Source organism: Brachyhypopomus gauderio, chromosome 10, assembly GCF_052324685.1.
Source record: "Brachyhypopomus gauderio isolate BG-103 chromosome 10, BGAUD_0.2, whole genome shotgun sequence".
Lineage (NCBI taxonomy): Eukaryota > Metazoa > Chordata > Actinopteri > Gymnotiformes > Hypopomidae > Brachyhypopomus > Brachyhypopomus gauderio.
In genome coordinates, this window is record NC_135220.1 from 23,835,654 (window position 1) to 23,859,181 (window position 23,528).

Sequence of the window (23,528 nt, forward strand, 5' to 3'; positions counted from 1 at the left end):
CAAGCCAAACCCCTCCTCACACACACTCACACACACATGCCTCACGGGAGGCCTGTTTCATATTTTAGGACCTCTTTCCTCATTTACCTTGGCCCCAGAAGTCAAGGGAGCATTTCCCCTGCACGTCTTCAACATCCCCCATAAAGCACCTGCTGATGGTAATAAGAGACTTCAGGTTCTGAGCATTACACAGGGTACAATCAGCTAAAACGTTCGGCCTCCCCCGGAGCACCGTTCCTCTAATTACCCAACTGAGAGTGGGCTATTGCACATAATGTCTCCCACCCAACACACACACACACACACACACACACACACACACACACACACACACACACACACACACACACACACACACACACACACACACACTGCACTGGGTTTAGGGTCCAGACAGCAGGGGCACTGACATTGTGCTCTTATCACCACTGACCTGCATGGTACCCTTAATGGAAAACAGTGCTCAATAGAGTAAGCAAAAAAATCCTCAAAGTAGTGTGCTAATGTATGGTCTTTATTTAAGCCCCATAAAACCAGGAAGGCACAAACATTTATCTGCGCTATGCTTTCATCCTCCGTCAGCCCGCCTGAAGAATAACAGAGACGCTGATAAACCAGGGACAGGATATGGGAGCGTGTGGGCTTTGCCTGTTTGCATGCCAGCAGAGCTGTGGCCGCCTAACCCCCCCCCAAGCCCCCCCCCCCCCCCCCCCCCCCCCAGTGTCCCCCTCCCCTTGACCTGCCCCTCGCCTGTGCCCCCCCTGGCTTGCCCCCCGCCTGCCCAGGATGCTCTGCAGCAGAAATTAACCGGTTTATCAGCCTAGTCCATAAATACAAATAATATAAAGTGCTCCTAGTGTATTCACATTAAGATACAACATGAAACCAAAGCGTGGCAGAGAGAGAAAGAGTCAGACAGAGAAAGAGAGAGAGAGAGAGAGAGAGAGAGAGAGAGAGAGAGAGAGAGAGAGACAGACAGAGAGAGATGCTTTGGAAAAGCTGTGTAGCTATGTTGGGTGACTATGCTGGTTAGCTGTGTTGGTAGCTATGCTGAGTAGCTAGGCTGTGTAGCTGTGTTGGGTGGCCGTTCTGGGTTGCAAGGCTGTGCAGCTATGTTGAGTAGATATGCTGGGTTGCAAGGCTGTATAGCTATGTTGGGTAGCTGTGCTTGGTGCAATATCATAAACTAAAGCAATGAGTCTAAACATTCCTAGAAGACCATGTAGCCCAGGGTGCACAGGCCACCCGATGGGCCACCGATTACACAGGTCAACAGCATTTTTGGGGCCAAAGATATTTCAACGAATTTAGGGTAACTTTGGGGTGCTGATTCTGAATATGTCATCAGTTTTGCCAGATTGGCTCAAGTTTTTGAGATTTTTCGTGAAATGTGTAAAAAAAACACACTATGTGTGGTGCCCAAGACTTGTCTTGGTCCCCAAGCATAACCCCAAAATAGGCCAAATACACTTTTTTATGAAGTCTGTTATGTTTCTTCTATGTTTTTGCAGTGTATATTCACCACAAATGTAACAGAATGTGTCTAGATCGTTATTACAACTTCTTCTTGTGCTATAAATGCTATATGCTAATGCTATATAAGTGCTATAAATAAGATACCAAAAATCTCAAAAACTTGAGCCAATCTGGCAAAACTGAAAATATTTTGGGCACCAGTAAATTTTTATTTTTTTTGTTGACCTGTGTTATTAAACAGCTCTGGGTGGACTGAGGGACCCAGGCCAGAGAAGCAAAGGGCTCACGTTGCTCCACTTTTGGCCCGCTAGGCTGTGACATCTCTGCGGGGGCCTTCAAACAGCCCAGCCTCTTCACGCCACATCATGTGAGCGTCATCGCCGGTGGGCAGGAGGGTGGCTGGGGGTTAAAGCCTTGTTTCCGATGCCACTTCAGGCACTACTCCAGGCTTTTTTATAGTGGCGGTACACGAGTGCAGCACGCAGCACGTTGGTAAACTCCTCACCCCCCTCCGCCACCTCCGTTACTAATCCGCAGGAAAGCGGCCCGCGCTCCCTCTCCTGCGGGCGTACGACCTGCTGCCATTCCCGGGTAAAAAGCCCCTGTGTCTTTGCTTCACTCTGCAGGTCAAAAAACCATTTCAGCACAGGAACACAGTAAGTGCTTTAGGCCACAGGACACAGGTACTCTGTTAGCATGACTGGATATATATATATATATATATATATATATATATATATATATATATATATATATATATATATATATATATATATATATATATATATACTGTATATATACTGTATATATACTGTAAATAGCACAAGGAGAAAGGTGTTAGTGCACCTTTCCCCTTGTGCTATTTACAGTATATATATATATATATATATATGTTTGTGCCTGCGTGCTAGGTTGGGTCACTAGGGGAAGAGATGTCAAATAAAAGGATGGCACTGTCCTGTGAATTACAAAAGAGGAGCCAGATCGGCGTCCTCTCCACACTGACCCCAAAAAGCAGCCCTCTCAAGTGGTAATAACTCTCATCTCTCTCTCCATTTCCTGATCACAATTACCCTCTCCACGCTGAGTCGAGCCTGTGAATTACACTTCTCTGATCCACACCTATAATTGGGCACAGAGGGTCCATACTGAAAACAAGATCCTCCGTAAGCAAAAAAACAAAGAGCGCCCGGGCTCGGATTTCAAAGGGAAAGTCGTTGGGCAGAGTATCATTAAAGGCAGGGATAGTGTGTCGGCGTGACCACAACACAGGTGTGACGAGGCGACCTGCAACCCTGAGGAACAGACACTTAACAGACACGTACATGGGGAAAACAATGTATGACGCGCACAGAAACGCACACGCTCAAATGTGAGCATGAATGCAAATGACAGCCTCATTACGGAGAGCGACATTCTCACTGACGACAGACGGGTAGGATTCTTCCGGATCGGAATGCCTGTGCGAAGTGTTGGTACTTGCAACGGTTTGCACTAATGGACTGCTAATAGAACTGAAGGTTTGCACTTTGATCCCCCCCCCCCCATACACACACTCACACACACACACACACACACACACAGTAGTTTCAGAGGTGACAGGGTTTGATTAATTGAGCTCACTCCGTCGCCCCCCACTCCCATTTTTTCCTTCCAACAAAGAACTGAGGAGGAAGAGTTAGTCACTGCTTGGCTTTGGTCTGCCTCACCTACCTGCAGAGCCGGACACAGGCCAGTTCCGTGGGCAGCCGGCTCAACAGATCCCGCCCCCAGGAAGGGGAGGGTGACGTCAGGTGGGACGAGGTGCAACCTCAGCAAGACGCTGTTCACAGTAATTACCACCTCCCCCTCCACCCCACCTTCGTCAAACACACACACACTCACACAACACACACATATAAACACATACACACACACACACACGCACAAACACACAAACACAAAACCCTGCCTCAGAGTAGTTATAGGCCGGCAGACCGCGCAGGCACCCTCAAGGCAGGGGGCCAAGATAAGGTGCACGAATATTTGATGAGTGCATGCATCAAACATGCATTCACACACACACACACACACACACACACACACACACACACACACACACACACACACACTCACACACTCACACGCCCCACCCAAAATTAAAAAATAGCCTTTAAAGTGCCCTACATCATGTCATCCTCAGGGAATTACCTACGCATTACACGTGCTGGGTCATTCTGTGGCAGTCTCCTGCGTGCACAATGCCGCCTTTGTGCTCTAAGAACGTACTTGGAGATCGAGCGTGATGGCTGTAACCTTAGCAGTGCCCCTGAGAGCCCACCGCTCGGTGATGAGGGAAGCCGCTGGCGTAATGATGATAGTAATAACACTCGCGCATCCCCGGCTTTGGCGGCTAAGGCGGACGTCGCGGCGTGAGCGTGCGCCGGCCCACACCTGCGTAGCCGTCCCTCCCCTCCATCTCATCCCCCTCAAACATTTTTGCTTTTAAGGAGGTTGAACAATGAAAATATTTTGATTAGGATCAGGCTCCGTAAACAGAGCTCAAAGGGCAAACAGAGCAAGTGAGAGAGAGAGAGAGAGAGAGAGAGACAGAAGGAGGAAAAGAGAGAGAGAGAGAGAGAGAGACGAAGGCATGGAAAAAGTGAACTGGCGCTGTGAGCAGCTCAGTGGGCTGTGTGGGCTTGCTTTGGTCCGGCTTTGCCACAGCCATTATGCGCTGGGTCCACAAACAAGGAGGCCTTGTCCGCTTAGGAGGAGCGTGGAGAAGTAACAACCCCCCCCCCCCCCCCCCCCCCCCCCCCCCCATACTCCACCGCTTTTCATTGGAGCTTTTGCGAACATCGAACGATACAATCGCGGCTGGCCAAACTCCATGGACTATAGGACAGCGAGGAGGGGGAGGATTGAAAGCGGCACACCAGAGCACGGCTTACACACGTTTGACGTCTTAGGCTCTCATCCACGGAGGATCTGCATATTCAAACAGACAGCCGGGCTGATTTCAGACCCAAATCCGGACGCCCATCTGGGTGGCGGAGGGAAGGCAGAGGGGGGAACCTTTTCCCGCCCTGTTAAAAGTCTCTCTGGAGTGGACGCTGTGCTCTTCACCCCCAGACCGCCACTCCCAACTCCCCCTTGACTCTCGCGCCACTGTCCCCACTTATTCTGCTGCGAACGTTTGTGGACACTTGAGGCCTGAGATGTCGGCTCTACTGCCACGCCCCCCTGGATGGCAGCACCACTCAGTCTGTCGATCGCCCCACCTCCCTCTCTCTCTTCCGCCGTCTCTCCCCGAAGGCGAGGAGAGTCTAAAGTGCCAAGAGGCAAAGCCAGATTCTGCACTTCGGCTTCTGATCCTCTCTAAGCTGGATTCTGCACACTTGATTAAAACAAGTGTAGAGTGAGGGGGAAATTAGAGGGGTGATGGAAGGGACTTTGGGGAGGGGGGGGCAGACAGCAGAGAAAAGGAGAATCTCCAGTGAAGGATAGCAGTTGCTGTTCAAGAAGAGTAACTCTCGAATAACTAAACTGGGAAGTACTTTAGCTGTGAAGAAACGGTCCCCAAGTGATTTGGGAATGTGTGCAGCTCATCACAAACTTAAAAAAAAAAAAAAACAGAGTCCATTAATTAGATGCGGACAGTGTCCTCCCTGAATATTGACTTCTTAATGGACATGGAACGGCATTGGTTCGTGTTGCCTTTGTAGTCAATGTCACTGTCCTCGGAGGGGCTCAGGATTGGAGGGGATTATGTCATCTTGCAGTGTCCTTCAGAAACTGGAGCTGGCTAGCCTTCCTCCTTTTCCATGTTACTCATTAACTATGCAAGATTGTGGAGTGTGCCTTGACGCTGCTGGATAAAGTTGCTAACAGTCCTATCCCCACATGGAATATCCATATCCCGGTGACATTTTCTTAGCTCAACGCGGATGTTAGGAATAGATTGGACAAAAATAACCACTACTTTCAGATGCCTGTGTTGGCCTAAGGGGAGAACACACAACATTCAACAGTATAACACGGCCATTGTGCAGTTCCCTGGTTACTGTCTTCATTTCGGTCAGGCATAATGGCATTTTTTTAGAGATCTCCATAACTACAAGATCAGCAGAAGCCAGCCACCTGCATGGGGCAAGAATGCAAACCAAAAATGTCCCAGAGCCCCACTGTGAGAGGGTTTAAGTCTATGTCAAACATTGCTGGGGAGAAGATTTGGCAAACTGGCTTTTAATGGGGGGAGAGGGTCTTTATGTCATCCCTGTGTGTCAGGAAAATGACTAAAACTGTTTACCTGGATAGCAATCATCTCCAGCCCTTAAACCAAAGGGCCCAACATCAAAAATGAAGATGAAAAAAGCTACACCGGCGCTTTGAGCGATAACTTGTCTTCTGGAACATTCCACACATCGAAACCTGACACTAGAGCTTTCGAGAAGCCCTCACTCCACCCCATCACTCCAATAATCTGAACGTCAGCGAGAAAATTAATTGAATGCATTAGTTAGCAAAGAAAGCCTGAACAAACGCTAAGTTCAAGGAATGCAGAAGGAAAAACATCAACCATTAAAGCACACACACACACACACACTCACACACATACACACGCACACACACACACACACACACACACACACACACACACACACACACACACACACACACACACACCAAGGTTTTCATTCTGAATGATTAATGAACCCAGGTAGAGTAAACCGGGAACGCTGCCTAAAACATAGATTTCCAATCATTTTCCACTCGTCATAATAAAATATATATTTCTCCTTAAGCACACACAAATGTCAAGCATTGCAGTTTCAGAAACGACAATAACTTCAACTTTTAACGTTTCTAGCATTTCTTTATCCAACATCTGATTATCTCAACAAAGGAAACATTTGTTTGGTATGCATTCGAAAATCATATTGTGCTCTCTTGATGGTCTCCAACCGAGGCCTGAAATCATAATTTGCTTTCTAGACTAAAATAACTCTTTAACAGTCATTCAGTTGTAGACAGCACATGTTAGTATGTCTGCCAACGAAGCTTAACGTGTGATTCTAAATTCAAAACGAATTCATTAAATGCTGGCATTAAAAAATAGCGTCCCAAGAATAAACGCCAAAAATCGCGATTCTCTTGTGAATAGGTAAAATTTAATTTCCTTTTGGTTTATTTTGGACTTCATGACCAAACATGGTTTAAGTTACACAGAAATAACTCACGATGAGTATTAAATTATGTTAATACTCCACAAATTCAGACATTTCCCATCTCGGCCACTTCATGTCGTGGTCGCGCACACCTATCCGTATATCAGAAGTGCACTGCAGGTTAAACCGAGGCACGCGCATATAAAGAAAGGTGACGCGCTTTTATCACGATCATCCCACACTACAGGCCAAAAAATGTACCAAAGACTAATTGTGCTGCTTTGCTCCGTGTCCAGTAGCGTTTGGTCTGTCGTCTGTTCGCTGTCGTGTTCTGTTGACCACCCCAGGTATAAAAAAACACAATATTTTAAAACTTTTAATATAATTATTCAGAACTTCAGGACTAATAACAGCCGTTAACTGGGTGGTCATAAAATGACCCTTGACGATATCGTCATAATATAATGTGTACATTAAACATAATGAGGGCTTATTCACACAGAACAATAGCAATCATTCATACCAATGGGTTAATTTACATAATAATAGGATAATAATAAAGATGGTAGTAACAATAATAATAATTATTATTATATAATAATAATAATAATAATTATTATTATTATTATTATTATTATTATTATTATTATTATAAGTTTAAATGGGTACATCTATTTACATTTTTTTATAAATATTCAAATTCTTTGTCCAACACATTCACTAGATTACAGAAAATCAGTAGGGATTAATACCATAAATTTATTGGAAGTAAAAGACATTCTATTACTTAGTTACTACTCCTAAGTTTAGCCCAGATCTCATTATCAAAGCATATAGCCAAAAATATCTCATAATCAGCAGACACACATTAAGCGTTTTACCTGCCGCTGTTTTTTAGCTGGGTACTTCACATTGACTTACAGTAGGATCAGTACTAAGTCAAATCTTTCTGTGCCAGATATTTTCAGTAAATATTGTAACGGAATTTTAGTTTGAAAGGGACGCTAGTTTTGCGATAATAGCGCAGAAACCTAAACTACGCGTTTCAAGTTGAGTGTCAATACGTGGCCCAAGTTTCGATATCTCAGTCTCACAATCCGATGTAGGACACATATTCTCTATCTTTTATTATTTTGATATTGCTCAACTTTTCACTACGAGCGGCTTTGATAGTACAACGCCACACCTTAGGCTGTCATTAAGAGTCGGAGGTATCAGAGGATTTCTTACCTTGAGCCAAACTAATGCTGACGAAGCCAGTGAGCATAAAAACTGATATAGTAGTAATCATCTGCGGTAAGAATCCAATACACCTTCTTTCCCTTTTCGCAGTCTTTCCACTTTTTCCCATGATATGAACAGTCGAACTCCGCACCACGAGAAATCCGCCGTACGATGCCGCTGAAATGGTTTTACGCAAGCGGGTGCAGCGCGTCGGGTCGGTGTGCTGAAACCAAACTTCAAGTGGCGATGAAAACGACGGTCTACTAATCGGGCGGTTTTGTGGATCCTGTTTCTTGTTTCAAAACACTCTTGCGAGAGTCGCCTCAGCAGAGCGACGCGCTACTGCTTCAAACATCAACGTTTCAACGTAAATATCCTCAGTGTGTGCGATTTCTTTTAGTGCTTCGCTAATTCGGCGACTTGCGTTGAATATCACCCTCCCAGCGGTAAGGTCATGCCCGGTAACGGCGTCTGTCAGAGAAGTTCTCCTCTCCACCCGTTAATGGGATTCTTCACTCCAAGGAAGGTGGAATCACCTCGTCTGGAGCGCGCGTCTCGCGTTCTGATGGAGAGCCGAGGACGAGCACGGTCCTCGCCACAGCCATGCTGCTTCCACCAATCCAAATACGGTCGAGCGTGTACGCGGCGCGGAGAAAACCAGGTCCGGATAACGGAATGGACCTTCGTCTTGTCATTTATATTGATTTAGCTGTGTTACCAAACAAGCTTAAACGAAACGACAATCATTTTGTAGTCACTTTCAGTTCTGTTATAATCTGACAGGCTTCACTGTCTAGGACATTTGATGGCTTTTCAAACTCCGACAGGCATTTTTATTTAGCCTACTGAGATGAGATACTCCCCGGGCAGTCTATTGAAAAAAACGTTGTCATTTTAAACTTTAATAACGTTAGTATTTATTATTGCCAATACGTCGCTGTTCCCCAAAACAATATATACTGACAGGAGTCAAGGAACATGGGTATACAACTGGTCGCATAGGACATTCAGTTGATTACAGTTCAGTTGGGTTTAGCTATTTGTTTCTATTGGTTGGGCTGTTGTCCTCTTTCTGTAGTTAGATCACTATTTTTAGATAAAACAGGTCCATGTAAATTTTAGTTGTGTTGCATTTGTTTTTTTATGAGTACCCGTCATATCTTCCAAATCCTTAAAAAAACACTGTTCTCTCACATCTGTAGCCTATTTATAATTCAATGTGCTCTTGACACAGTTTCATTAATGTTCCATGTAACTACAGACTTATTAAATTCATCAAAGGAGGATGTGGAAACAAGGTTATTTTTGTTAATGTTTTACCCATAAGTGTGATCTATAGCCCCAATTGATCTGGAGAAAACAACCTTGTTCAGGAATCTAATCACCAAAACTACTTTTTCCCCTTAAAGTACATTTGCTTCTCATATCATTGCTCTCCAGATATTCATTTAGACACATTAATTGCTGACAAATTGATAATTATGACAGGAACAGAACTATGAGTAAAGATAAGAAAGAAAGGGTAGCACACACCTTATGTTCCTTTGTCCCAGGATCTGACTTTTTAACCCATGATAAGATGGAAGTGTGTATAGTAGGATAATCTAATCAATCTTTCCTATCTTCATGGTTGTGTATGTGTGTGTGTGTATAGAAGATATAATATATAACCTTTTATATATATGTGTGTGTGTGTGTGTGTGTGTGTGTGTGTGTGTGTGTGTGTGTGTGTGTGTGTGTGTGTGTGTGTGTGAGTGACTAAAGAAAGGAGTATCTGTATTACCCATTTATCTCTATCTGATTACTGCTAAAGAGTTACATATTGACCTCCATGTTGTAACTGCTGAAACAGACAGGCCAGTTGCTAGTTTGGCAGAAGACGTCTGTGACTGACAACAGTGCTACATCATCATTCGGTGAAATATCGTAATGTCCACAGAACATGCACACGCACCCTGACCTGAAAACAGCCCAGCAGTAACTCAGCAGCACGTGATCTCTGCTTGGCAAGTCTTTACAAATAAGGGTAGACTGGAAAGTAAAAAAAAAAAACCTTAAAAGCCAGACCCGCTGCAATCTCACATGCAAAGTCAGGACATGTTGCTCTTTGATGTTGGACATCTTCACGGACACATCCACATTCCACTTTTGCTCAACTGAAACCAGCTATTCTGCACAGCGGGCCGTGGGACTGTACAAACGCCCTCGGCGAAGGATGACTCCGGTTACCAAGTGACTACTCAGTCTCGCTCCCTTTAATCTTTCAGAGTGACAACTTGGAAAGCATGCTTGGAAGGTGAATATCAACATGGGTGGTCTGCTTGTATAACTTCATACGTAGAACTTTGAGAGCTGAATACACCACGTCTCATCGTGGTGGTTTTGCACGGATATGCCATTAAATATTTCAGCTATTCTTTTGTTCGGAGTGCCACAAATAAAGTCTGGGGAATGTGTTAATTAAAACTTCAGAAGTCTGCGTATGGGGTGTTTGAACTTTTTAAGGGGCTACATATTTCACACTGCGCAGTTAAATCTGTCAGTGAGATGATTCTAATAATGGTTGTCTTGGTTCATTTGAGATGCCTTCATTAAATTTAGTTGTGTAAAATGTTGTCTTTAATTAATTTCAATGTCATCTTAATTCGACAAATAAGGTTTCCTTGTCCTTATTGGTCAAATTATCTCAAATTGATCTTTATGGGGTTTACATTTCACACTCTTCCCGTGGCTGAGGTTTGCAAGTTAGATATTATTTAAGCAAAAACTCTGAGCAGGTCTTTGTGAGCAATACATTTACCAAGGTTTATATAATGCTAACAATGTAATAAACATTTTTCTCATTCAACAGTAGTTTTTTTATATTAATTATTTCAAATGTATAATTCCATGAACAGTTGATTCTGCACCTCATTATCTTTACTAAAACAAACTACATTGCTCTCCACTGATTACAGTACTTTAGAAAACCTGTCATGGAACATGACAAAAAAATGGCCGGTTTGGAAAAGTCTGGACACTGACACAAGCTGTTATATCAGCCTGTGTTAGGTCACAACTGGCAAAACTGTGCCATAGCAGTGGTACAAAAGATGTCATGAAGTGACATTAGGTGTCGCGACTACTTAGATATGGCTTCTAACAAGAACAGACCTGTCGAGTCCTTCTTACACTGAAGGCTTCTGGGAAAGCATTCTCCTGTGGTCCATAAGTTAAATTTTTTTTCCATTACAGGGCTAAGGAATAGCCTATCTTTGAAACAGCTTAGGACTCAGCCTGTAAATGAAAGCTTCGTCCCTGCCTAATTTCCATTCGTTTAAGCCTTATAATACTCCTTTTGCATTGGCTGTGTACCTAAGCTTATGAACCCTCTTAGATGTCCTATTCACTTCCACAGCCTAAGAGAAACACAGCTCCCCTGTGAACTCTGAGGGAGAGAGGCCTGTCTGGAGACTCACTGAGTAATGCCTCCCTCTGCTCCTATAGAACACCAGAGGTGACACCTTGACATCATTTCCTTTCCTCGGTGTCCCCAATAAGAGCGAGTGGTTTGAGCCAAGCAAAGGTAGTCTCTTATAATCTGCCACTCTATCTAGTGCAATTTCCACTTGATACTCCCACAGCTGCTGTCTTAATAAGAGCGAAGTGGGCACAAACACTACATGTCTGAAATAGTCTCACTGTCAGTGAGCAAACATAGGCGTCATATTGTTATTACAATTGAATATGTAAATTATAAAGCCGTCATTCCAATGTTTGATATATTTAATGCTTTCTAGTGTATCAGACTCACTATTAATGTCTTTTGGATAAGGTTAAATCACATTCTGTAGAGACATGATTGCATATCAATTTAGCAGGGAATCACATTGAAGAGTCTTCGAATCCCGTAAAGCAGGTCAGCGTGAATAATCTTATGCATCGCGTACCATCGTCTTTGCAAAGCCGACTTTCAGGAACGAGGAGACGGCAGTCGGCTTTGTGACTAACAAGCTGGAGTGCCCAATTTGGCCTTTTTATAAACATAAGAGCAATTTGAGGAAACGTAGTGTTCTCATCAGCTCATCTGCTTTGTCGAGAAACGAACAATGATGTCAATGAGTGACTGACATCTTACTGGCATCTTACTGGCAATCCAGCTTGAGGAGCTGCAGTGAAATTGCTTTCTCACTCTGCCTCTGATGGACTGGAGATATGGACCTTGTCATAGGTCTCACAATATCCATTACTCCAGTAAGTCAATCAAAACTTGGAACGCATCACGGAAACTGAAAGCAGTCACAACAGTCCTGGTATTCCAGCATTCATATGGCTATTTCAAAATGAATGAGATAATATCTGCTTCAGGTAAATGAATTTTAGTTCAAATAAGGATTTGGGGTTTTTTAACCATTCTTACTTGGTTGCCTGCAATGTCATTTTAGTCACATTTCATAAAGCAGAAAATCGCTCCGGTCATGGCATTCTAAAATATCACTGACAGACTACTGTATGTTTGTTTTACTGCAGTAAGGTGACTAACCCTAGTGGGAGTGTATTGATGCTTCAGAGTGTATAATATATCCAGTGGGTTGGAGATCATCCTTGCATTTATTGCTCTGTGAACATACTTATTTACTTCTAAAATGCGTAGCTAATGAGAGATGAGACACTACAGGGGACTAAGACAGCTGTACACACTCATGCACCTCCTGACGTAGTACATCCTGTAGAGGGCAGAGTTAAGACCATGAAGGCTATACCTTAAGTACAGAATCATTGCCTTTCGATTCTTCAGAGAACTTCCACCAGTTCCCTACTCTATAAACGTGCCCTTTATGTGACAGTTCTGTTCCATACGCTGTTCACTTGAATACCTGGGAGAGGCATAAGCCATTAAGTTTTGCTGCAAAGAATACACACACACACACACACACACACACATATATATATATATATATATATATATATATATATATATATATATATATATATATATATATATACATACATACATACATACATACATACATACATACGTGTGTGTGTGTGTGTGTGTGTGTGTGTGTGTGTGTGTGTGTGTGTGTGTGTGTGTGTGTATTCTTTGCAGCAAAACTTAATGGCTTATGCCTCTCCCAGGTATTCAAGTGAACAGCCCCAGAACAAATCATATCAAACCTGCATCAGACTATTTCCATATCAGAAGCTCAGCATACTCTACACTACGTAATGGGTAGGCACTGACTCGCGAGAGGAAAAGATAAATGCATTCAGACAAGCAAGACACTCATGCATAAATAAAACAAAGTGCTCTCCGCATATCACCTTTTAGTGGAAGTTTTTACCTTAATTGATATGGTGGTAAAACTGTTAAACATCCATTATGCGTTAATTAATTGCGAGTGGTAATCAGACAGGGGCACACAGAGAGGGGAGGGCCCGCCAGCAGGTGAAAACAACAAAGAAACAGATTGAGCTGCGGGCTTGTATTCCTTCGCAATCTGATATTGCAGTAATGCATCTACCCCGCCTCTCGGTACTCTTGTGTACACTTTCGCGGCCGCCTGCCACTCAAAAGTGCTTTAATGATGAAAGGCCTGTCAGTCACTCCTCTGATAGCTCCACTCCTCGCTTAACAAAGACATTAACAGTCTGCATGAGCGATCAGCGTCCTTGAAGATACGCCATCAATCTTCCCTGAGAAACTGCTGAGTTCGGGCCGTGCTGTTATGCTCTGCACGGTGAACTGAAACAGAAGTCAGACTAACCTATTTTTTGATATACCGCTTTTAAAAATCAGATTTAAATTGGAAATATATTCTGACCATAAACCTTGACTCGACCCCCCCTTTTAAAGGCACCACCCGCACCTCCACCCTCTCCCTTTCGTCAGTGAGGAGAAGAAGACAGTTTATGCCAGTAAAAGAGGGCAACAGTGTAAAAGTCCTGGCTGCAGACAACAGCGGCCGCTACAAAATAAAACCTCCCGCTTTCTCCTGCCCCAGGCGTACTTTACTGCGGCTCTTGATATCAGTGTTAAAAGTGATTTGCGGCGCCGTATGTGGCAAGGAATCAAAACTTAATTTAGGAAGATAAAGATGCCATTTCTGGGCGAGATAAAGTGCTGCATCATGGGCGGCATATTCCGGGGGCGCCAGCTCGCTCCGCTCTGCGCGGACAGCCGGCCAGATTTACGGGCCTGTTTTTTCTGCCCCATAAACGGCAAATCTCCGTGCCGGGCGACACAGGGAAATGTTAATGGATTCATTTGTCAAGAACTCCCCTCCACTTATTTACAGCCTCCCTCTATTACCGTCCCTTTTCCCGTAAGACGGAAAAGAAGAAGAAAAAAAACGCCGGCGAAAGTCAAAATATCGATTTACCTACTTATCAGTCCAATGAGTCATCCAACAAAAGAAGACAATGCCAAGATGCATTAGCGTAAAAATAAATAAATAAACAAATGAATACATAAAAAATCTAGCTGTCTCATCTGTTCATCATAGTGACCAAATCTCCAAACGTCGGCTGGTTAAAAGTTGCAAATAACGCGCCAGACGTTGCGAGAATCTGCAAAAGTACAGCAGCTAAGCGAGAGGCCCAGTTCTACGGTGGTAGTCTATTACCAGTAGTAGTGGCGGTGTATTACTGCAGCCCAGTAGGTTGCTTGTACGTTCATATGATATATGAGCACTTATGGTACACTTGGGAACATTCTTATGGCATTAAGTTCACTTATACCATATAGCCACGTTCTCTTTGTGAACACATGTCTGATTCAAACTACAGTTGGCATAATAGAATTTGAAATGTTGGCAGGCATTTATCTAAAATAGTACAAACAGCATGTTAACTGTTCTATCACCCTAAATAACGCTCCTATCCTTCTGTCGTCCTATGAAAATACAAATATGTTTGATTTTGTAACCAGAATCGTGCGTAGGCTACACATCTGTACAATTTTAGAAGCACCATTTCCCAAAAGCTGAAAGCAGTCAAGAAGAGCTATAAAACAATGCCATGTAACGCTCACGTTCAAAGGAGCGCTCGTTTCTGCCTTTTCAACACACTCCAGCTAGCTGAATAATTCATTGACGCCATGTGACATACAAGACTCCACTTACGGCCGCGTCTGAGATCAGTGAGAGCTCTCGGTGCGCGCGCGTGTCCCGGAAAATGTCACGACGCTTGCTCAGCGCACACGGGCCCCGCCGTCAGATCAAAGCCGCGCCGCGGCCCGCGTTCGCGCCGGGGAAAAGGTCAGCCCATGCGGAGACAAAGTCATGCGCAATGGGGATGGAGGGCTGGGGGGGGGGGGGGGGGGGGGGGTATAGCAGGACGAATAGTGACGCCTTCACTCAGGGCTGCTGTCATGGACTCCTGTCTGGGCTGACTGTGCAAATGCAGACTAAGAGGACAAAGACATGTCGCGGTCTCCTAACAGTCGAGCTGAACACTTCTCCCAACTGCTCCCGGGACAGACTGGTCACCTCCCTGGCTTGTAGTTTCTGCTTGGTTAGACCTTTCGGTTTGATAGCTTATAAAGCAGGGGAAACACCCGGAGATGTGCGGTGTGATATATGAGAGCAAGTAACAGATAATCTCAGGGCACAGCGCGTGCCGTCCAGTTTTAATTCGAGAGTGAGGAGCAGTTCCCATCGTCTAGAAACGACTGGAGCTGGAACCACCGTCTGTGAAATGATGTCATCAATCACTCGCTCCCATGTGCCACTTCTAGGTCACCTGTGGAGCCACAGGCGGGTACTGTGAGGGGGCGGGGCCCCTTCGAGGGGGGCGGGGCCCCGGCTTCCCTCTCACCAGAACAGAAACACAATCACTTTAACAATGGCGGTGCTGTCAAACGAAGACCAGCAAATGCAAGGCGAGAATTATAACCAATGTGCAACTGACATGAATCATGGAGGAGGGGGAGAGGGTTGCATAAGACCTCACAGTGGTAGGTTTGGGGTTGTGTTTGTGGACTATGCAGTCAGTGGGAGGCTGCAACAGTGAGCTGATGTTTTGGTCACCAGAAGTGAGAGCTGCTTAGCTGGTCCATGTGTCTTTGTGCTGGATTTACCTATTGGAATTAAGGAGAGCGCCGTGCGGCTCTGTACCTGTCTGCCAATCCCACGCAGAAAAGGGAACCAGGAGGCGATGTGTCGGCTTCAGCGTTCGTCTCCCATTCACCATGACTTTCACGTGGGAGTGTGTGTTTTACAATAGTGTAAAGCCATGTTGAATGGCAAACGGCAAATACTATTTCTTTCCGCTCGGCCGAGGTTGAAAACACGCTCGGAGACGAACAACAACAACACAAAAAAAAACGACCTCCAACGACAATGAGCAGATGAATGCGATGCACATGCCACGGGCAGATGCCGGGAGCGAGAAGGACCCGACGGGCTCGCCGCTCTTTGAAAACCAAGGATGAGTCAGTAGCAAGTGCCCGCTCCGTGACCCTTTTAAGAGCATGAAAGCCTTTGTTTATGTTTCCATCAGCAACGCCCACGTCGTTGGCACGGGAGCTCTGTGCGTGGCTCACGCCTCCACAGCACCGTCGGAGTATCTCTCCCCATCCGGCCGTGCAAACACAACTCCGTGTGCAACTCTCCAGCACAAAGCCAGCTGCTCCCTCCACCCCAACCAGTGGATGGAGTAAAGGGTCGCTCTTATATCTGGAGGGCCTTCCGCAAGGTGAAAATGTGAACTGCGGTTTTGCTGCAAAAGGTACGACGTCCAAAGCCATCAGCGACTTCCAAATTAGCTGTCCCCGCCCGTGTCTGTGAAGTCCGTGCATCTTTAACCTAGCTCACTAAACCAAGGTCCTGAATAATTGCACTTCTCCTCTCCACTTAATCCCCCCCCCCCCCCCCTTCTATCGAAATGGTTTGACCTGCTGAAGTAAACATGCATTAATCAAACCTGGAGAGGGTATTATCAGGGGGTGAGCCCAAGGCATTTGAAGGGGGTGGGTGCATAGGAGCAGAGGGGCCGCAAAGATAGATGCAGCAGGGGCACTGGGCCTTGCCGTCCTGGGGGAGCTGTGGCAGCTGATGGGGTCACCGTGTCCACCTTGGAAAAGTGTGTCAAGGACGACAAGGGAAGGGACGGCTTGAGGTCTGAATTTATCACGGCGACTCCAAAATGCAACAGCGACCAACGAACGCCGCAGCTCCTCACGGTCGCGCCGCATGACTGATCACCGCATAACAACACTATGTGCAGAATCATCATGGATAAGGGCTACGCATAAAAGTTTTCTGTCCAGCTCTGCAAAAAAATGGGCAAGGGCGGGGAGTGAGGCGGGTTGAAAGCGGGGCGGATTGGGGGGCTGCAGGTACCTGGCGAGCCTAATCATGACAGTCCTTTATGGAAAAGAAAAACGCAAAAAAGCTGAAAGTTCTGTAATCAGAGCTTCAGACAGCACAAGTGAAGGTGGTTGAGTCCGTGTAGGTGTTGGAAACGAGGCCTGTTTCGCGTGTCATTCCAAGTCACACCCATCCGAAAACAACCTGCTATTCGCCAGACACCGGCTGGCGCTTAAACAGACCACTAAGAGTGCCGCTCTTCGGGTCACGCGTGTCATTACGCTTAAGTGGAGCTTTATAACCGAGCTGTATTGACGGTTTAAAAGGAGGTGATCGATAAGGAGATTTCTATCACATCATTACACCGGCCCTCACAGTTGTGTTACGGCAAACCCCCCCCCCCCCCCCAACCCCCACCTCCGTCCCTGGCTCACACATTCACACACTCACATTTGGACATCCAAGAAGGGGTGAACAGGAGTAATGATACAGCACAGGCAACAATTCTCATCCAAAGAGGCCTGTTGTTCGGCGCGAGTGGAACTCCCCTACACACAGCTGCGAGACAGCTCGGTTGGAGAATAGCACCACTGATTGCAATCAGGCAGGGAGGTGAATAATGTGTGATTACCTATTTATTTCGGCGTCTACCACGGTTCAAAACAATCCTGTCACATCCTGCGAAGTGTCGCCCACAAATGCTCCTGTTTCCACGGCGGCGCGGAAGAGTGTGGCGGGGGCTTGGAATAACTGGGGGGGGGGGGGAGTGCACTCTTCAGTGCTCATGTTCAGCATAATGTCGCTACGTGCTTTTTTTCCAGCAGTGTGACTCATTCTAACAAAAAAAACGATAAGCCATGAGAAATCCAACCAGATATTATGAATGTTCTAGCAAATCATAAAAAAATGTGTAAACTTTTGCAAAAAAGCTTGTGCCAACACCCCCCCCCACACACACACACACACACACCCACACACACACACACACACACACCGTTCTTTCATCCGTTCTCAGACTGACAGAAGTTTTGAATTTCAAAATGGAAAACAAAAAGAAAAACAGTCTCATCACCATCACTAAGAAAGCAGTTGAAATGTAGCCCAGGACCACCTCCTGGTTGGAACAAAGAATCTATATCTGAGGTTCTCACAGACAGGAGGAAAGCCTTCCTCATAACGCACTAACATGTTAAGACAGTGGTGTTCTCAGTTTACCTTTCATGTCTTTTTGTGTGTGTGTGTGTAGAACCCGAACCTCCTGTTTTACTTAAGGTATGCATTTCAGTCATGCTTTCTGTCACATCGCAAGGTGAGGGATATTTAGTATATCTAATGTCTGAGTGTCTGCAAAGAAAGAAAGCCCCCTATGGTGATTAATGACCAGTGTGTCAGGTGGTCTGTTAACGACGATTTATGGGATTCCTGCAGCAAACCATATTCCGGAGGTAACAAAACCTTCCTGAAGACACAAGGTCTTTTAATGGCACAAATTATGCAAAACTTCTAATTACTGACATAGTTTATTTATGTGAGAATATTAAATAGTTTCCATCGTAGCTAATATCCATGGGAACAAATATAAGTGTTAAATTCCCATGATTACTTTGCATTATACTGACAATAAAATGATCACACCCGGAGTTTATTAGAGACACCTTCTAGGTGTACACACAGAGTCTATGAGTCACGCACAGTTTGTGTTAGCAACCAACAAGCCTTCATCCATGGGCTTCTATTGGGATATTTTTAGTTGGAGGGACACCCTCAACCCACTATCGACAACGACACACACATAGAAACCCTGGCAAGCCGGCCATGGCTGATAAACCTGAACCAGCTCAACACTCACCACAGTGTCACTACCTTTGACAGTGCCCACACCTCCTGCCAAACAGCATGCGGTCATCAGTGGTCATGCAGTCAGAAACTGGCTGGTGATGAATTGGGTATAGAGAGGCTGATTAACTGTGCTTGCCAACAGATGGACTACAGCGTGAAAGTGTACACTTATAAATCCCACATATACGACAGAGGAGTCTAACAGGAAGGCGTCTGAGGGTAGGTAAAAGAGAAATTATTCTTAAGTGGCTGCTGAGTGCACAATTTACTGTTTTGCTCTGAGTCGCAGAGTAAAAAGGTGGCTTGTTAACAAAAAACATAATTTAAGCAAGGCGGAATTAAGAAGTACTAAAACACACATGTGCTCCCAGTAATCAATGCGAGATGTCATGTGAGACAAATCCACAGAGGTCAGTGTCCGTCTGCCGCGCCTCCTCGTATGTTGGTCACGAATCGAGGACAAGTATCGCTTTCATGTAACTCTAGACTCAAGCACATTAGAGCAGGCCTGATGAACACAGAGGACGTTTCCCAGAGAGTGTCCGTGGGGGGAGAGGGGTTGACCTGGGGATTGTCCAGGCATGGAGCCTCACACTGCAGCCCCACTGTGAGCCAGCAGTGTCCTGTCATCAGCATATCTGCCATCCGATCGTCCGATCGCCTTCGGACACATATGCGGAGAGACAAGGTAGCGACATGGGTCTGGGAGCGCCTGGCTTGTGCATGGGCAGCCTGGAGCGTGTGTGTGTGTGTGCGTGTGTGTCTGGGGAAAGTGGACCTGGGTTTTCTAGCACATGATGGATGCAATTATGCATCATTATTTGTTGAGGGAGGCAGATGCTATAGGAAGACGTCTGGTGGGGTGGGAGAGTCAGATCAATCTACTTTACTGCACGAATGGATTGCGAGGGCCATGGAAAACTTTAGAAAGAGACAGAAAGAGGACAGCATTGAGGACCGGCAGTGCCATGCTCTGTGTGTGTGTGTGTGTGTGTGTGTGTGTGTGTGTGTGTGTGTGTGTGTGTGTGTGTGTGTGTGTGTGTGTGTGTGTGTGTGTGTGTGCGTGCGTGCGTGTGTGTGTGTGTGTGTATGGGCAACAGCATTCAAGTGCACGTGTGCAGCTCCGAGCAAGTGTGCAAGACAGCAGAGCGTGTCTCTCCGTGCTTGACGGATAGGCCCCCTCCCAGAGCAACAGTGGTAGGAATGACCTGTGCACCTCATTAATGCATCTTAGCCTGGGGAAAACAATATGCAAAAGAAGCGAGAAAGAAAGAAAAAATTAAAATCAAAACCTTTCCTCCCTTCTTAATTGTCTCTGGAGAGTCATATCCTCCAGACAAGAGAGAGAGGGAGAGGCTGCATATGCCAGTCTGTCGTACCAGAGTATCCCACAGTGCAGGAGGGTGAAAAGCAAAAAAGTTTCCTGCATGCCGTGCTAGTCTGCATACCACATTAAAAATATAAAAGTAACGCAAATATATGAATCATCTAAATAATGGCTTTCTTGTTTTGCCTTGAATTCGGTCTTGCCTACCCATCACTCTCCTCTGAGACAAAATAAGCAAACCAAATAAGAGTTTGTAAACAAGCAGGGGAGAATGCGGGAATGATCCTGCCCCGCAAACGGGTTTTTCGTAAAACAGGGAGCGCCATATAATGGAGACAAAGCGATGTAATACGTTTTTTCCCAGTGACTCAATAATATAGCAACCAGAGCAGGGCATAGATCCCAAACACAAATCCACATCGGGGGCCATCGGTGGTACTGAAACCAGACGCCAAATGTAAACCCCCCCCATCCCACCACCACCACCACCACCGCTACTTTAAAAGGGGGGTGGGAGAAGAGAAAGAGGTTTTTAATAATGCTTTTGTTCTTAGAAAATCTAGGCAGTGGCCCTGGGAGAGGGCTCATCTCATTTGGGCTCCTCCGGAGAACCCTCCTGCTGTGAGGGGACAGATCAGTACGGATAGAGGGTTTGAAGATACTCTTCGGGCCTGGGTTAGGACGTGACAGCCGGGACCCCTGGGTTGGCACAGCCTGGGGTTACGGCAGTAATGGCGGGGGGTTCCGGGCGGGATTTTACCCTCGTCTGAATGTACCCGTTAAAGGGCAACTGAAAAGGTTTTCTCCAAATGGCAAACAACATCACAACACAAAGAGCATCAACAGTAAAGAGTTTTGTGCTCCATTTTGGCTTGCCGTGTCACAAGCAACTGACCTAACAAAGAGGACAAAATGTTTCAACGCTGAACAGCTCCCAGACGGCACAGCCACCCATCCGTGAGCTTCTGTAGATCAGAACGTGCGAATAAGCCAAGGAACGTCAGGGTTGGGCCAGGGAGAAAAACACAAACTCCAGCAAAAGTCGAACCGTTACTGTGGCACACCTCGTCATCACACCGGCTGTGCGGTTTCAGAAAAATCACCGTCCTAAAAGGTCGGAAAGAAAACTAGTGCTGAGGAGGAACGATAGCTAGTCAAAATGGTCCCTCTCTAATCGTTAGCAACAACAGTCTGACGTCGCGATTCCCATCCTCCTCCTCAGATGGAAACGATTCTGGGAGTGAACTACGGTAGCCCCCGTCAATAAACACAACATGGGATTTTTTTCTCCAGCTGTTCTGAGTCCATAATTATAACTGCTGAGGTGGAAAAAGTGGATGCATTTCAGCCTACTCAAAGTGACCTACTTTCATTTGGAATGAGGTGAAGTTGAATAAACCATTCAAGCTCACAGGAAGCAGAGGCTTAAGATAAGTCATTCTTTAGACATTTTGGGGTTGTAAAAAAAAAAAAGCTCGGTTTCAACATAACACAATTACTTTACTTGCAGGCTCTATGCCACTAATGGGTAGCAACTCTATCCCCTGACACTGGAAACACACTTGGACAGAGAGAGAAAGAGGGAGCGGGAGAGTGAGAGAGCAGGCCCCCCATAACCCCGCCCTCAACTCCGCCCCCCCAACACCTCCCTCTCTGCAGCTCAGCAGAGGCGTCTTGTAGGTACAATGCAAATATTGTTCATCTCAGTTTCTTTTACAATGTTGCAGCACTTAAGAGCAGACACCCGATCCCATCTGGGGCAGAAGGGTTTCAGCTTTGTCCGGAGGGCTGGGTGTGGGCCGGGAAGGCCTTCCAGTGTTACAGACCACTATTTAAGAGCCCAGGACCTCAGGGTCATTTAGGTAGGGTTCCCTTACCCAGAGGTGTTAAATTCAAAACCGCATTTGTTACGGATGGAGGGGGGGAGTAGAGAGAGAAAATGCTTTTCTTTCAACATCTGCTCACTTAACTTTAATTATAGTTTGCCCTCCACCAGAGGTCTACCTCTTCGGATTCTTAACATCAGCAAGGGGTCCGGCGACACTGTTTACTTTACAGAGGCAAGGACGCTGATGGACAGGGGCGGATGGACTTGTTTTCCAGCTGTAATTTCTATAGGCGTCGCTTTAAGGCGGCGCGCTAGCCAGAAGGCGCCACGACCAGGAGACAAGCCCTAGAGTTACAAACCCCATGGAACTGACTACGATGATGGAAAATTATCAATTGTGAAGATCCAATTTGTGTTGAAACTTTATTTGTATTTTTATTTTGTTTTGTTTCAGTTATAATAAGAAAGGCATACCTGGTTTAGCATACCTTTTGCATGTTGATAGGTCTCTGATCTAATTATTATTCAATGTATGTTGTTCTGTGTTGTCTGTTACGCCCTGTGTGTTCCTCCAGAGAGGGACAATGAGATTAGCTTGCTTTGGGGTGTAAATATCCAAAGGCAGAGATACAGGCCAGCAGTCCCTTAATCATTATTTTTGACACTCATGTGTGCACAACCCCTTGCAATACCACCTTTCCTCAACAATACACACACACACACACAGCAATATTGTCTGCCTTTCTCTTTGAAATTTTCAAATGACAATGCTGTGATCATTCCAGACTATGTTTCCTCTTTAGGGCATAGAATGCTTTGGATTAAGATCCAAGCCAAGGTTTACAGAGGAGGACTCAGGGACCAACCCTCACGTGAGCTCAGCAGGAGGGTGGAGGAGGCGGAGGAGGTGGAGTAAGGCTTCAGGGCCTGAGACAAGACGCCTGAAAGTGATCGGGCTGCCGAAAAAAGGAGGAGGCAAGGGGAGGTGTCCCACGAGGCACACCTCCTCTGGCCCCGCCTCCAAACACAACCCATCGCACACCGGCCCAGCAGGCAGGTGTGCGTGGCCCGTCTCGGCGAGCTCCATGACCGGGGAGAGGACCCGTTACTGGCCTGCACGTTCACCGCACGCAGTCAGAGACGTTGCAGCGACTTGCCCTTCGAGTCATTTCATGTAATTTTGCAGTAATCCTAGAAGCCTGAATGGAGCGCTTTTTCTTCTCATTTTCCTTTCTTGTGGTTAAGGGGGTAATGGTCCTATCAGTCTGAAAGCATTCGTTCCAGCTCCGAACACCTGCGGTGCACGTCTTTTGTGAAGGGCACAACTTGTATGAACAGTATGGAGAATGCTGACGTTGTTGCCATGATGCCATGTTTATATGAGTCCTAACAAA

General features: G+C 45.8%; 1 protein-coding gene across 1 annotated transcript in view; it reads right to left on the bottom strand.

The window, feature by feature from the left end:
- Positions 1 to 8,462, bottom strand: part of unc5cb (unc-5 netrin receptor Cb) — a 114,491-nt gene extending 106,029 nt beyond the window's left edge. The window contains exon 1 of the mRNA XM_077020863.1: positions 7,857 to 8,462. Within this exon, the coding sequence (XP_076876978.1) occupies positions 7,857 to 7,977 (121 nt within the window). The 5' untranslated portion in view covers positions 7,978 to 8,462. The remainder of the gene's footprint in view (positions 1 to 7,856) is intronic.
- Between the last annotated feature and the right edge of the window lie 15,066 nt (positions 8,463 to 23,528).